We start from the raw sequence: 14884 nt of genomic DNA on the forward strand, positions 1-14884 counted from the left end.
AAATCAGGTTGTGGCTGGAAATGAGGATGTCAATGTTGGTTGTATAGTTTCAAAAGAGAGGGTATTATTATTTATTTTAATATGTTTTGGTCTTGATTGCTGTATGATGGAGTCATAGGATGACCATATGGTCAAAGTGAACTTTTTTGTTTAATTTTAATATTCTTACTTTTTACTTGTTAGCTGTTGTACGGTTCAAAAATTTATTATTTTATTTTCTAATTTACTTTTGTTCTTTTCTACTCCATTTAATATTTTTCTTTTTGCTCTTATTTTTCCATCTTTGCTTTGTGGGTGGGGCTCACCTCATTTTTTTTCTTTTTCTGAGTTTCTCTCTGATCCTTGCAGTATTTTTTCTTGATCCAATTTTTTTGGCTAACTATTTAAATAAACTAATTATAGAAATTAATAACTGAGATGGTAGGTTGTAGAACCACAATATGGAACAAGTAAGCTGTAGATACTGAGTCATTTAGGACTCAAATCAATGTCAGCTTTTGCAATATTTTCATTGTTGAATGTTCAACACATTGATTGTACAAGGGACCTCTGTTCATTCACGAGTAGGCCATATATTTTTATAACATTTTTTCAAATTTATGGTGGTTTTGTTCAAAATTTATTCCCACTTGAGTTATCAGTGTTGTAATTCTCAAGAGATGATTGCAACTTATTGAGTTGATTAATAGAGAAAAATTTATAAATGTGTCATGATTGAATTGCCACGTGCTAATGGGGGAAATGCACTGGAAACAGAAACTGTTTGTTATAAGGCAGAAGACAGGGGATGGGAATGCAATTTGTTTTATTCGAAATATTTCATTTTTATAATATCTACAGGCCCACTATGAACAATTGACAAGACGATATAAAATGTGTTTATTTACATGCCTATAGACCAATGTATGCTTAACTTTCTTGATAATGGCAGAAAATTTGTCTGAAGAAATTGTTATAATTTGTGAGGTCTTCTTCTAAGCTTAGAAGCTACATTTATAGTTTGAAGTTTAAAAAGTACTCCACTTGTCATCAATTTTTTTTGCCGCACTTGAAAGGTTTGTTGACAGCTTGAAATATGAAACACGTAATATACATGCCACATTTGATTTATACAGAAAAAACCTTTGATTTATACAGAAAAAACCTTTCTTTCAAACATACTTGCAATTCAAACAATCTTCAGATACCAAAACATGGGCCACTGTTAGTTCATGTTTCTTTCTTCCATTCATGTGTTATGGAAGAATTTAAAAGACTTGTATGGCTTCACTGAGATTATGGACAGGCTTCTTTGGAGAGGGTTCTTTCGAGCTATCTAGACTTGGTCTTTCGTGGAGGATTTATAACTGCTTGCTAGCATAATCTTACAGTCAATATAATGAGGTTTGAATAATTGATTGATATGAAAGGAGTTTCTTGCATTTTAGATACGGCACCAGTGAGAAGGAAAATTGAGCGTATCTCCCGCAAATGTAGTATAGGTATATCTGCAATTGCATGGGGTTGATTTTGTTGTATTAGTCAAGCTTTGTTGTGTCAATCTGAACGGTGGGTAAATTTATTCATGCATTAAGTATTACACAAACTTTGCTTGTATCTACATTCATACATATTATTTATAGGCAGAATTTATAAATATATGTAAAATGCACATAAGAGGGTGACAATTCAAGGTATTTAGAGTGAGTGAAATGCAGTATGATCGCTTTGAGGGCCTAAATGTATTGGTTAATGGAGAGAATGGCACAACTATATACTGATCTCCACCAAACTAAAGTATCTTTTAGCATGGATAAATATTGTACAACGTTAAAATATGGTTCAGTTTCCATTGCTTAGTAGTCCATAGTTTCAGGGAGTTTCCTGATGGGGTGACCAAGGGCCTAAATTTGGAGATGGCAAGGGGATGGCAGCGGAGTGGTGGGGGACGCTTATATACAAATTGAGGTGAATTGAATTCTTCAAGTCAAAATCTGCAAACATCTGTGAGTGCCCCATGAAAGGTAAAGTAGTTTTCACAAAGTTAAAGGTTGCAATCAATATGTAATGACATGTCCATATAGCAAGCTACTTGGCAGCATCCCTGGCAGAGGTGGAAAAGGTGGTGGTGCTGTGGGGGGACGTTTCCCCCAATTCCCCAAGTCTTGGAAACACCCCCCTACAGGGGACGTGGGTTTTTGGGGGGGGGGGGGGGGGATGCTCCCCGTAGAACAGTGCTTAGTACTATATGAATTTAACATGGGGTTGGGGAAATGGATAAGAGCTACACTTCTCACAATATATCACCATTGCAGACATTAAGGTTAAGTGTCACATTTCGTACATGCAGAATTGGATCTGGAATGTTCAGCCATAGTGATTATGCTGTGTCTTGACATAGCTGATTTCGAATTGTTTTATTGTGTGGTGGTGTTGGTAACAATGCAAGTCAGAAGTGTCCATGTGTGAATTCTAACACTAGTGTACCCTGGTATGTTCCATTTGCAAGGTGCCAAGAAGGCAAGTGGCCCAAGTAGAAAGTGGTAGTCAGCCAGAATGTGTAGTGACTCCTTATCACAGGCTGCTTGCTATATTGCCAGAAATGCCTGTTTCATAGCACAATCCTTAATAGAATGCAATAAACACCAGTCATCTGGTGTAGTAGCATTTGGTATGCTGTAGGGTATGATTTTGAAAAGAAGAGAGGAGAGGGGCATAAGCGTTAAACCTGATGCTCTCGCTTTGCTTTCCCTTTTGCTTTGACTGATTTGGATAGGGTATTTATAAAAAAAGAAGAGAATACCATTGCAGTCTTGTCAGCCATGTATTGCACAGTGGGGAGGATTTGGTAACCAGGTTGGTGGATAGGATTATTCGGCCCCTGCAAATGGTGGCATACATAGGCTCATCCCTAGTGAAGAAAGACACCTTACATCCCAAATGCCTCACACCTTACCCACAAGTTAGACCCTATTGTGAAGACATCTCCATGGTTTCATTGCCCTTAATATGAATGGTTAACAGTATTTACAATTTGTGTGGAAAGTGGTTGGAAATTTATCTCCATGCAACAAATCTATAATAAAAGATATTGTTGGGCATGATGAGCTTTTCGGTGTGCAGGTTCCAAATCACAAACACTTTCATTTGAATAACAACTAAGTTGCCTGTTCTGCTACAGGGTCGGGTATGAGTATGAGGGTTTGGTATGCTGGTATGGAGTTTTTTTTTTTTTGGCTTTTTCTTTGATAGTATTATGATACTTCATCATTGATCAATGATATTATTATAGTCATAAAGATAATTGTTTAGTTGTCAGTTTTGGTGCCCACACCCAGACCCCCTCATTGTAATCAAATTTCTTATGTGACAAGAGATCCCAATAAGTAGTGGGCGTTGGGAGTGGAGACCCCAGTGGGGTTGAGGGGCAGCACCCCTCACGGTTTGGGGGTAGCTCCTCAGGTGTATTCCTTGTGATACAAGGCAGGGTCAAGGGGCAGAGCCCCTGCCACAAAGCCCAAATTAAGGCCTTTGAAACAACAAAAACCTTTATGGTGCACACTATTTTCACAACTTCATCACTTAATGGCGAAATTAGGTAGTTTGTGATCTTTCTCCTTAAAAATGGAATAGGAAGAATGTGTTTATGTGAAGTATAGTTGTGTTTGTCAAACTACAAACATAAGGGCACGTTTAGACTTCAGAGTTTACGGTGCTTTTTAGGGTTTTATAACAATGTTTTAGTGTTTTAAATTTTCTTTTGGGTGTTTTAATTATTTTCTACTCGCAGGAGCTTCAGAAGTGGACAGGGAGCATCCTTGCCATCCCAGGTTCCCAATGGGTACTCCTTGCCTGCTCTTGGGACACTCTTGTCACCACTCCCGAGCCTGGTCCAGTTGGTTACAGGAATGGGAACTGGTTCAGAAGAACCTGGTAACTTAGCATAACAAATATAAAATATAATATTAATTGTTTTAAATTTTTTTATCAAGTGGTGACTATGGAGGTGACTGAAGAGACTAGTATTTATGGGGTGTAATAAGAGCAAAGAACAAAAATGACTTTTTAACTGTTCTTTACAACTGTTCATGCAGCTGGTATAGAAGCAGTATAATCAAAGAAAACTAAACATGCGTGGGACTTGGTGGACACAATGTTGGACAATGGGCTTGTTGTTGAGGTCTTGGATTTGGTGAATCATCTTTTCAAGCTGTGACATTGCAGAGAGGGGAAGGGCAATAAGCAATGTAATCTGCCCTCTAGTATGGAGGGTGAAGAGGGAAGGAGCATAATCTAATAAAGAAAGTCAAAAAGGGAAATTCCTCCTAGTACAATCTATAGCAAGGAATGGGGGGGTTATTTATTAATTTAAGCTAACTTGTTATGATTTCTTTTAGGATGCATTGATTATTAAGAAATTCAAAGTTTTAAGGCAAGACAGTCTTGTAAGTCAGATTTGTCTGGTGCTTTTCTAGGACATTTTCCTTGGACTGCTTTTATACAACTAATGTAATTTTATAATTCTGTAATGAGTAACATAAAATATTTTCAATTAAAGAAGTAATGTGCAATGGTTAAATATAACAGTAGATTTTTTAATCTTAAGTGTGATACTTAGTCAACTAAGATTCGCATCTAACATTTCAAATGAAAGTCATATGGTAAAAGTATTAGAAGAATCTAAGTGTAATTGAATATGAAAAGGATTTGTTTGATCCTACTAGTTTTGCTTGGTAAATAGAACAGTCAATTAAGCAGCAAACCTTTTTATGTTAACAAATGCCACTTAGTAACAAATGGTACATATGAGTGGAATGAGCGGGAGCAGAGCAGGGGGTAGGGTTTCCTGTGGAGTGGAGTACGCAGGGGACGCAGATGAGGAGGGTGATGGTGAGCGGGTACCTGAGGCCAGTGGTCGCTGCATCTTCCTTGTTGCCCTCTGTAGTTTTTGTTTTCAGGCTGTTTGGCAGCTGCCTTTTCTGCGGAGCCTGGTTTGGTGTCTGATGCGGTGGGGGTTCTGTCTCTGCTTTGTGTTGTGGAGCGATGCTTGCTGGAAGGCCTGTGTTGGCTATGCTTGGAGTTGGGTCTTTAAGATCTGCCCCCCCTGCCTTGTTGGTCTGTTGTTTTATGGCTGTTGCTTTCCTCTTGGCTGGGCCCAGCCATTGGGCCCCCTCAGTGGCCTCCGTTGTGGCTGCTGGGGTTTGGGTCTTTCAATGGTGCCCTTGTTTGTGAGTCCCCTCGTTGCCTGGAGTGTGGGTGTGTTTGATGTTGGTACTGTGCACCCCTCTGCGTTTGGGGCTCCTGGTGGGTGTTTCTAGTGCGTGGTGCATAGTTTCTTTGTGGGGAGGCCTTGCCCTTTTCCTGAATGCTGCCGCTTGGGCACTGCTTTGTGTTGGGGGTCTGTGTGTTCAGTGGGGGGTTTTGTTCTGCCCCGGGTTTTACTCTCCTCCTGGGATGATAATGTATATTTTTTATGGCGAAAGAAGTGTGTGGTCTTCTAAGGCTGTTCGTTCTCTGGAGGTGAATGATACCAGTTATATTACAGGCTTTCCTTCTGAGTCTGTGGTTGCTGGTGCTCTGGGTCTTGTGAAGACTTTTGTGGCTCTGTATTTCTCAGTCTGTGGGCCTATTTTAGGGGGTTCTAAGTTCTGCATATACAGGGGTGTTTGTGTGGATGGGTAGTGATTGGGGATCGCGATGTATTCCCTTCTATTGGGGTTTTTGTTGGAAGACTGTGCTACGGTGGCTGTCCTTCTCTGGGTCATGCTTATTTTAGGGCATGGTGGTTTGCCCCATAGAAGCATTAATCGTTTAGGGAATTAATTGGCAAACCAAAAGTACAAGATTTTTTGAAAAAATCGGAAAAAAATAAGGAAAAAATCAGATTTATATAAAAATGTAAAAAATTGAAGAAAAACAGTTGGTAACTATTTTATTTTTAATATTGAAGGGCATTTCCATAACATAGAGACATTGTAAGCAAATAATATAGAGACTTCAAGACAGGAATTGTAGAAAATAGATTTTTGTTGTTTATATTCATATCGCTAATTACATTGCACAAAACATCTCTTTTTGTTTGTGCTCAACTTCAGTGAAACCAGAAAGGTATTGAGAAATATTATACAATATCAATATCTTGAGTCTTATACGTATCAGATGTATTTGGGTTTAGAAGCTCCTGGTCTGATAGTCAAGTGCACAAAGAAGCAGACACATAATATAAATGAAAAGATGGAAAAAGCTACGGAAATTGCAGGAATGGTTATCATTCTTTTGGGAAATATGCTCGAAGATGGAGGTATTATATTCAGTATAAATGAGGTGTAAAATTGCTACATGTTATACATGGGTTATTGGGCACAACCTAATTTACTTAACCAAACTTGGCTAAATATAATTTGATCCAAACTAAGCTTGCAAGGAGGAGGATTCAATTGAAGATAAACTTAAATAATTGTAACAAATATTTGGTGGTCAAGATATGTCTATAGGCCAGTTCCACCACATATGGATAACAAGTAAAGAAATTAGATATTTGATCAAAACTAATAAGCTTGCAAGGAGGAGGATTCAATTGAAGATAAACTTAAATAATTGTATCAAATATTTGTTGGTCAAGATATGTCTATAGGCCAGTTCCTCCATATATGGATAAGAAGTAAAGAAATTAGATCTAAGAAAGGATATAATCTCATTTGATTTTCAATGTTTATTTGTTTTTAATAAATATAATTAATAATAATAATAATTTTTTAATAATTATAATAAAAATGCATATCAATATAATAAAAATATATATTTAAAAGTGTATGTGAAGTTTGATAAAATTGCATGATTACAATTTATAATAGTAAATTTTTTTGATTCAATATTAATAAATCATGATATCAACTAAGTTTAATCAAATATTTTTTACACATTTATATTTATCAAATGTATAAAAATATTTATTTTAAAATAGCTTAAAAAACAATGAATATCAACGCTATATATGCATTTATGCGATGGAATGCAAATGACGTCACATTAAACAAATATAAAATCCCTGCGTATGATAAAAAAATATAGTTGGCTTCTGATGTGCAAACGTGGGTGGAGTTTGTCACACAAGTTGTGGGCTTCATATTAGGTTTAAATTTTGAAGATTTTTGGTTGATACTTTTAGCCTTTTTTTTTTTCCACTTTCTGATGCACTTTCATGTCATTTTTTGTTGTGACCCGACCAGCTGTGGTTCGGGTATGTAGTGCGAGGGTTTTTTCTCTGTTTAGCGGTTTCTTTTTCTGTTTTTCATCGATTTCAGGGTTTTGCATTTTTTGCGATTTTTACCTGATCTTTTGCAACGATTTAAACGTGTAATAATGGTTAAAAATCATTGACTCAAAAAACATTGCAAAAAATCAGGGATAAAATTGGTTTCCCGGGCAATTCCCGATTAATTGAAAGCTGTCGCAATTTTTTCCAGAATTCTGTTTCTATGGTTTGCCCTCTCTGATCGCTGGATGGTGTTCTTCCTTTGGGATTCTTTTTGTGTGGGGGTGCCTTGTTTTCCTCCGATCTGTGCTGTCAGCCCTTCAGAGGGGGGAGGTGCTTCTTCCTGTATGGCTTCTATGGAGGTGAAGTCTGCCCCTATTGAGGTGAGGTGTCTGATGGTGGTTCTGTTGTGGGATTGGCATATTCAGCTTCTGCTGTTCTCTTTCCTGTTTCTTATTGAGGTGGGGGCATCTCCTAGTGATTTGGGGATTTGCATGTGGAGGGAGGATGGTGGTCTCTTGGTGTGGTACTCCCTCGACTGTTGCTGTTTGGATGTAGGTTTGAAGCCCTTTTGGTTCCTCCTTCCGGCTTTCTTACTCTCCACTGCCCCCATTGAGGTGGAGAGGAGTTATGTTGGAGAGAGTTTGCTGCGGTGTAGGGAGTTTCAGGTTAGATGTAGATGGTTGGTTATGGGTGCCATTTCTAAACCCATATTGAAGGTTTGGGGAACCTTGGAAAAATCCCTCCTCTTGTTGCACCTAGTTGTCAGGGTGGTTTTGTAACTGGATGGTTTGGTTGCCATCCCGTTTCTGTCTTTCCAGATAGTTAGCTTCTGGACTTGTAGGTTTTGGGTGCCTTGTGAAAACCCATGAAGGGTCAGGGTCCTTTTGAAAACCCTGTTGGTCTTTGGGTGCCTGTTTACCCTTGTTTGCTGTATTGTGTTTTGTTCTGCTGAGCTGATCGCTGTATCTTCCGCTGTATAAGGTTTTAGTGTCCTTTCAAAATCCTGCTAATCTAATAAAAAACAAATGCCACTTAGTGGTTTATCGTATAAGTAGGGTAATAACTAAGTGGCATTTATTTTATCTGTAGGATAATAATGTAATTAGAGATAACAAATAAAACTAAATTTAATTTAAATATGGACATGGTTTGAAATTGAAATTTTGCATTGTATTATTAATATTCTTAAAAGGTTTATCCGAGTTTATCAAGAGAAAAAGAAACCGGGTGAGAACCAAAAAGTTTAAAACCCTGAAACAAGTTTTTAAATTGTTCTATTCTCAACTGTTTGGAGTGGTAATATGCTAAGTAGGTGCCCTTATAAATACCATTACTGTAATGTCTATTAATTGAAGACATCTCAAGATGGCTATAAATTACATGTATCAAAACCTGTTAAAATTTAATTCTTTATTAATAGAAAATATTATACAATAAAACAGATATTTCCAGTAAAAATATTTAAAGACATTAAAATGGGCTATAAATATTTGTGGAATTGGCCATTCAAAAACCACCTTGAGGTGCTGTTACTAGTAATAACATTTTAATTCTTTTTATGTTATTCTGTTCAAATATTCCATGTTTTGGTCTCGTAATATGGATTTAACGGTATGCCTATATGATCTTTTATGTTTCCCTATTTATCAAAGCTTTTGTCTTCTGGAATGCAGGAGGACGTGTTCTTGATCTGTAGCAATGCAATGAGTTATAATGCATCATCAACCATCTACTACAGACATGTAAAGTTAATACCACTCAAACCTAGTTTTATTGGATTTAATGTGAAGTAAAATGAAACCTTGAGGAAACTGAGTTTTCTCTTGTATCATTATATAAACATATAAAAAAACTGACAAATCTTTATTTTCAGCAAGTTGACACATCTCTTGTGAGATCATAATATGCATTTCTAAATCAAAGGAATCCTCTTTTCAGGCACGTGCTATACAGGAACTGGCACAAAAGTATTTTCAGATGTTACGGCTTGACCCTGAAAAAATTCTTTTGGAGCATAAATCTCCATCAAATTCAAAATCTAATTATTCTGGCCAGAAAATTTCAAATAGGACTCCAGGAAAATTGCGTCTTGAATCTGGAGGATCAGATCCTGCCTCAGGTGAAATTCTGGCTACAAATGGAAACTATGCAAACTTGCTTGATACTTATCTTCAGGATTCTGTTAAATTAAAGAAGGGAGATGCCTCTGAAAGGTCTGGAACTGGGTTTGAATATTCAAATGGCACTGGTTATCAGTGGCGTAACAATGTTGATGGTAATAGTTTAGCAGTTGACAGCAAAGCTGACCATTCAGAAGTTTTTTCAGGTTTTGAACCTTATACTCCCTTCATTTTTTGTTGTTTCAGTCCCCAATTTTGTGTTTCCTGTAGCTTAACTTAATGAAAATTTGTGCATTTTCTTGATTCACAAATTTGGAGGGACATGGAAATTTCATGTTCACCAGTATATGACATGCATGACAACCAGTAATCGATGACTTTCATGTGTTTTTCAATGTTGTATTGCATATATACGTGGTGAAACACTTGTAATTAACATACACCTAAGATTTATTATCTTCGCCATGGATTTTGTGGTGATTATGTGGCATCTATCAGCTGTCAGATTATGAGTCAATTTTTGTGTGAAATTAGGGTCATTAATAATTATTTTAATTTTGAAGCAGCATCCGCACTGAAGACAAGAGCTGTGAAAGATGGCCGAAGAGCTCTCTTATGGGAAGATGAACGCCGTGACACTTACAGGCCATGGAATGATACAGCTAATGGAGATGAATCAGCATTTGCAATTCCTGGTGGCATGTCAAAACGCCTAATACCTGTATGTAATATGCCTTGTTTTATGTGGTTATGACCATGGCATTTCAGAAGTCAGCTAGAAGATCTTTATTATTACTTGCATGTCTGCTGACTTTGGCCTTACGAAATTTAACAGATTGGGGCTCAGTCAGAATCTGCATATGCAAGAAGCCTTGCTCGTTTCTCTGCAGATTTGGGACCCGTGGCCTGGAAAATTGCAGCTCAGAAAATTAAAAAGGTCTGGTCTTCTGGGGCAGGATCTCACCTGGAGAACAACAGGGATATCACAGCTACTTCTGTAGATCTATTTTCAATAGAGAAGAACAAAGTTCAACCCAAACCAGTCCATTTAGCACTACATACTGATGAGGGTGCAAGCAGGTTCAATGGGACACTTTCTACTCAACTTGGCAGGAACGAAAGGTTTCTTATAAAAGGGACGTGTGAAGGTCAGTCAAATCAATTAACTTCAACAATGTCTTCTACCAACACTAAATCACCAACAAATTCTGATGCACATCGAACCTCAGCAAATTGTTCATTCTTACCAAACAATCAATCTGTTAAATTGAATTCTGTCCGGGAGCCAACCATGGACTTGCCCTTTGAAGCAACAAAACAGATGGACAAAAGATCAATCGCAGCAGATACCAAATTTACATCTGAAGTATCTCAGTCGAGATTGCTTGAAATTGTCTCAAGAAATAACAAGCTTATGCAATGGATGCCAACTCAACAGGCTGATGGAGGACAGTCCATAATGAATTTCCGAGCTACTGATTCTCAAAGTGTTGCCACTGACAGGGGTGGTCCCAGAGAAGTGTTTGATACTTCTAAATTACCAACCAGCTCTGCCAGCTCAAATGTTACACTCACACGCAATACTTCTATTAATGACTATCAAGATAGGTCAATTGCCGCCTCCTCTACTCGACCTGCTGGTGAAAACTTTACTGCTAGGGGTTTGAATTATTTGAGTAAGTCAGATAACAGCAAAATGTTCCTACCATTACAGAAGGCAAGTCCTGATATATATGCTGGTACTTCACTATTGTCAGTTTCGTCAATAGAACCAATAGTGACCCAAGAGCACAATACATTGCAACCATGCATACGATCTCAAAATTCAGATATAGCCCATCTGGATGCTGGTTCTCAATCAACTCACAACACAATACAAACTGTATCTAGTGCATCTTTGAACTCAATGCAAAGTGAAACTCAACCAAGACCATCTTCTGGTATTTCTCAATTAATGCAACAGCAAATGCTCTTGGATATGTCCTCTTATCTCCAATCACAGGCAATCCGGATGAACCCTCAAAATTCATCAATGGCGACACTCAATATTTCAGAAGAGAAGGCAGGGCAAATATTTGAATCACATGTTCCCAACAGAATGGCAAATTTGAAGTCACTAGGGGTCAATGAGTTATCTCAGTCTCATCTCAACTCTTTGAAAGTTGTATGTTCACAAGAGAATGCAGGGCAACTATTTGAATCACATGTTCCCATCAGAATGACTAATGCAAAGTCACTAGGGGGGAATGAGTCACCTCAGTCCCATCTCAACCCTTTGAAAGTTGCATGTTCACAAGAGCATTTCCAAAAGCTATCAGACTTATCTCATTCTGTACCTTCCAATATCTGCATTGGGTTTCAGCATCCCAAGTCTCCAGTTAGAGAGTCTTCTGAGACACTGGTTCATTCCCAACAACCTGATTTGGCTCTCCAGCTTTGATTCTTTCTCACCAGAATGTGGGGTGTACTGATGATTGATCTCTTTGTTGAAGGCTTTGCATAACTTGCATTTTATGGCAAAGCAGTAACAAAATTTCCTTAAACGGATCCATTATTTTGTAAAGCAGCTGTACAGTTAATGTGCTAATTCTTGAGCTGCAGGCAACTTTTCTATGTAGCATTACCGTCTTAACAGAAGAGTTTCATATTTCTACATAGAAATTTTATGTTGTCTTGCTTGTATTGTACTACCATTTCTGTAATTAAAACTTATTAACAGGTAAACCTTTCCTGTCATTCATCCCATGCTTCTTTTATGGTGGGGGCATTAAGGATGCTTGCTTTATGGACTCAGGCACGTGACTAGTTGCTAATGGGGTATACTTTAAGAAAAGGCTTATGTTTATATTTTTAAATACAATTATCAACGCGTAAAAACTTTGGCAATTCAACTCAATATCAACTTTTAATGTTCTGTGAATATTTAACTATAACATACAAATTATCATAATTTTCTGACAGCAGTCGGATATGAAAATTGTACACTAATGGCGAGACTTAGCAAACCTACACTTTGATGTCTGATTGTTCCTATGATTTATAAATTATAGGAAAGTGATAAAATAGTATCAAATCTCCTAATTTTTTAGGTGCAAACATTTGACAGTTTTTACCAAAAGCTTTACATCTCAAATCTTTATTACTCACCAAAATTATTAATAAAAGAAACCCTTAAAACTCAAATGGGATTTTAATATGAATTTCATACAATTAGAATTATAATTGTTAAAGGCGTTGAGCTCAATTAATTAAAGCATCAAGTTTTCATTATGAAGATCCAAATTCTAATCTTAAAGGGACATTTAATGTGGAATTTTAAGTTGTGACTTAGTCTTCCATGGTTGGTTTCTAGTTTGAAGGTGGTTTCTAATAAGTGGATTCTTGAGTTGTGACCTTTGGTCTTTCATAGGTTGGTTTTACTCTGGCTGCTTCAAATGAGCTAATATTAATTTCGTGATTATGCTCACAAGAACCTGTAATTGTAATACTTCCAGTAATATAGAAATTAGATTTATTCCTAAAATTAAATAATTTAGATTCTTAGAGTTTCGAGTTGAAAACCATATTAGTTATTCAAAATATATCATAAATATAAGTTCAAGAGAGAATACAAACAACACAGCTTCTATATTATTAGAGTTACTGAACTGATTCAAGCAAAAATATCAGTTTGTATCTGTTATCTATCCAAGCAAAAATATCAGTTTGTATCTGTTTAATTTTCTTGTTTCAAAACGTTTCAGAAGATTTGGATGGATGAATATGGATACCTAGCCGATGACATACAAGTTTTAAGGTACATTGATTGTGTCAAAGAGTAGGATGGCATATACTGCAATTATGTTAAGATCTACCCTGCAGGTGTACCATTTAGTCAAGATTAGCCATTGGAAAAATGGTCAGGTGAGAGGATCTAGTAGCTGTATATTTAAACTTTGCATCCTTTGCATCCTTCAAGTTCTAAATAATATTTGAAAAATAAAAATAAAAAATTCAGTAGGTTTTTATTGGTGAATTAAGAGTTCAAAATTATTGTTTGGAGTTTCAATATTAATGGTGCAGCCAAATTAACTATGTTTTTGATGAGTTATCAGAAAAAAAAAGGTTATACCAATTCATGTGTATCAAGAGATATATTATTGATCACTTATGTCATCATATGATGGTTTTTCTTTAATGTGACTTGTCAAAATAGATTTTTGTGTCCATTTTCATAGCTACAAAAATAACAATCACCAATGACTAACTTCACAAATAAGGAGAAATAGAAAAAAAAGTTGACATACATGGTCATAATGACTATTAAATTGTGGTCATTAATTGGACCCTGTCTTCTAATTGAAATTCAAAAAGTTCTCACTATGAATCTCTTTTTCTGATCAATCCTATAAGGTGTTAAGGCCCTCTCCAACTCACACATTAGCACGTACATGCATAAAGAGATGTATTATTGATCACCTACGTGTCATCAAAAATAATGAGAGTGAAAAAAAGTTGGCATACATGGTCATAGGGACAATTAAAACATGCTCATTAATTGGGTCCTCTCTCCTAATTGAAATTCAAAAGGGAGTTCTTACTATGATATTTTTTTTATCGATCAAGTGAGGGGTTAAGGCCCCCACCCTCTCTCTCTCTCTCTCTCTCTCTCTCTCTCTCTCTCTCTCTCTCTCTCTCTCTCTCTCTCTCTCTCTCTCTCTCTCTCTCACATACACACACACACACGTGCATCAAGGGATTTATTATTGATCACTTATGTGTCATTATATGATGGTTGTTCCTTTGATGTGTCAAACTAGATGCTTTTTGTCTATTTTATAGATACAAATTTAACAAATATTATTGCAGAACTTTATATATAACGAAAAAAAGTATAAAAAAATTCAGTGTACATGGTCATAATGACTATTAAAATAGGCTCATTCATTAGGTCCTCTCCCCTAATTAAAATTTAGAAGGGAATTCTCATAATGAAAAACATTTTTTTTTTATTGATCGAGTGAGGGGTTAAGCTCCTCTCCAACGCATCACCTCCCCTCTCCCTCTCTCTCTCTCTCTCACGCATGCACACACACACACATCATAATATATATATATATATATATATATATATATATATATATATATATATATATATATATATATATATAAAGTTCATCCCATTCAATGGAAGACATTATAGACAAAAAGAACATACTAGTTGAAACAAACAATAACAATAACAATATCCATAATTTTAAGCAACGAGCCATACAATATATATATATCTCAATGTATATATGTACATATACACATACAATACACATACAAAAATATAAGTATAGATTACAAAGTTCATCCCATTCAATGGAAGACATTATAGATCAGAAGAGCAAACAAGCTAAAACAAACATAGACAATAAAAATACCCATAGTTTTGAACAATAGTTCGCATAATGTAGATATAATGAGAAAAAACAATCAAAAGTTGACGCACATGATCATAGCGTCTATTAAAACATGCTCTCCATTGGGTCCTCTCCCCTAA

The 14884-nt window shown here is 36.4% G+C and overlaps 1 protein-coding gene across 5 annotated transcripts in view; it reads left to right on the forward strand.

Annotated features, from left to right (window-relative positions):
• Nucleotides 1-12253, forward strand: part of LOC131046903 (uncharacterized) — a 37891-nt gene extending 25638 nt beyond the window's left edge. For 4 of the 5 annotated variants that reach the window (XM_057980730.2, XM_057980732.1, XM_057980733.2 and 1 more), the window contains 4 exons: nucleotides 8911-8979; nucleotides 9176-9563; nucleotides 9921-10078; nucleotides 10193-12253. In XM_057980730.2, coding sequence (XP_057836713.2) covers nucleotides 8911-8979; nucleotides 9176-9563; nucleotides 9921-10078; nucleotides 10193-11797 — 2220 coding nt within the window. In that variant the 3' untranslated portion in view covers nucleotides 11798-12253. The remainder of the gene's footprint in view (nucleotides 1-8910; nucleotides 8980-9175; nucleotides 9564-9920; nucleotides 10079-10192) is intronic. The other variant, XM_057980731.2, reaches the window with a different exon arrangement.
• The last annotated feature ends 2631 nt before the right edge of the window (nucleotides 12254-14884 follow it).

The sequence above is a fragment of the Cryptomeria japonica genome, chromosome 9 (assembly GCF_030272615.1).
Source record: "Cryptomeria japonica chromosome 9, Sugi_1.0, whole genome shotgun sequence".
NCBI classification, from domain to species: Eukaryota; Viridiplantae; Streptophyta; class Pinopsida; order Cupressales; family Cupressaceae; genus Cryptomeria; species Cryptomeria japonica.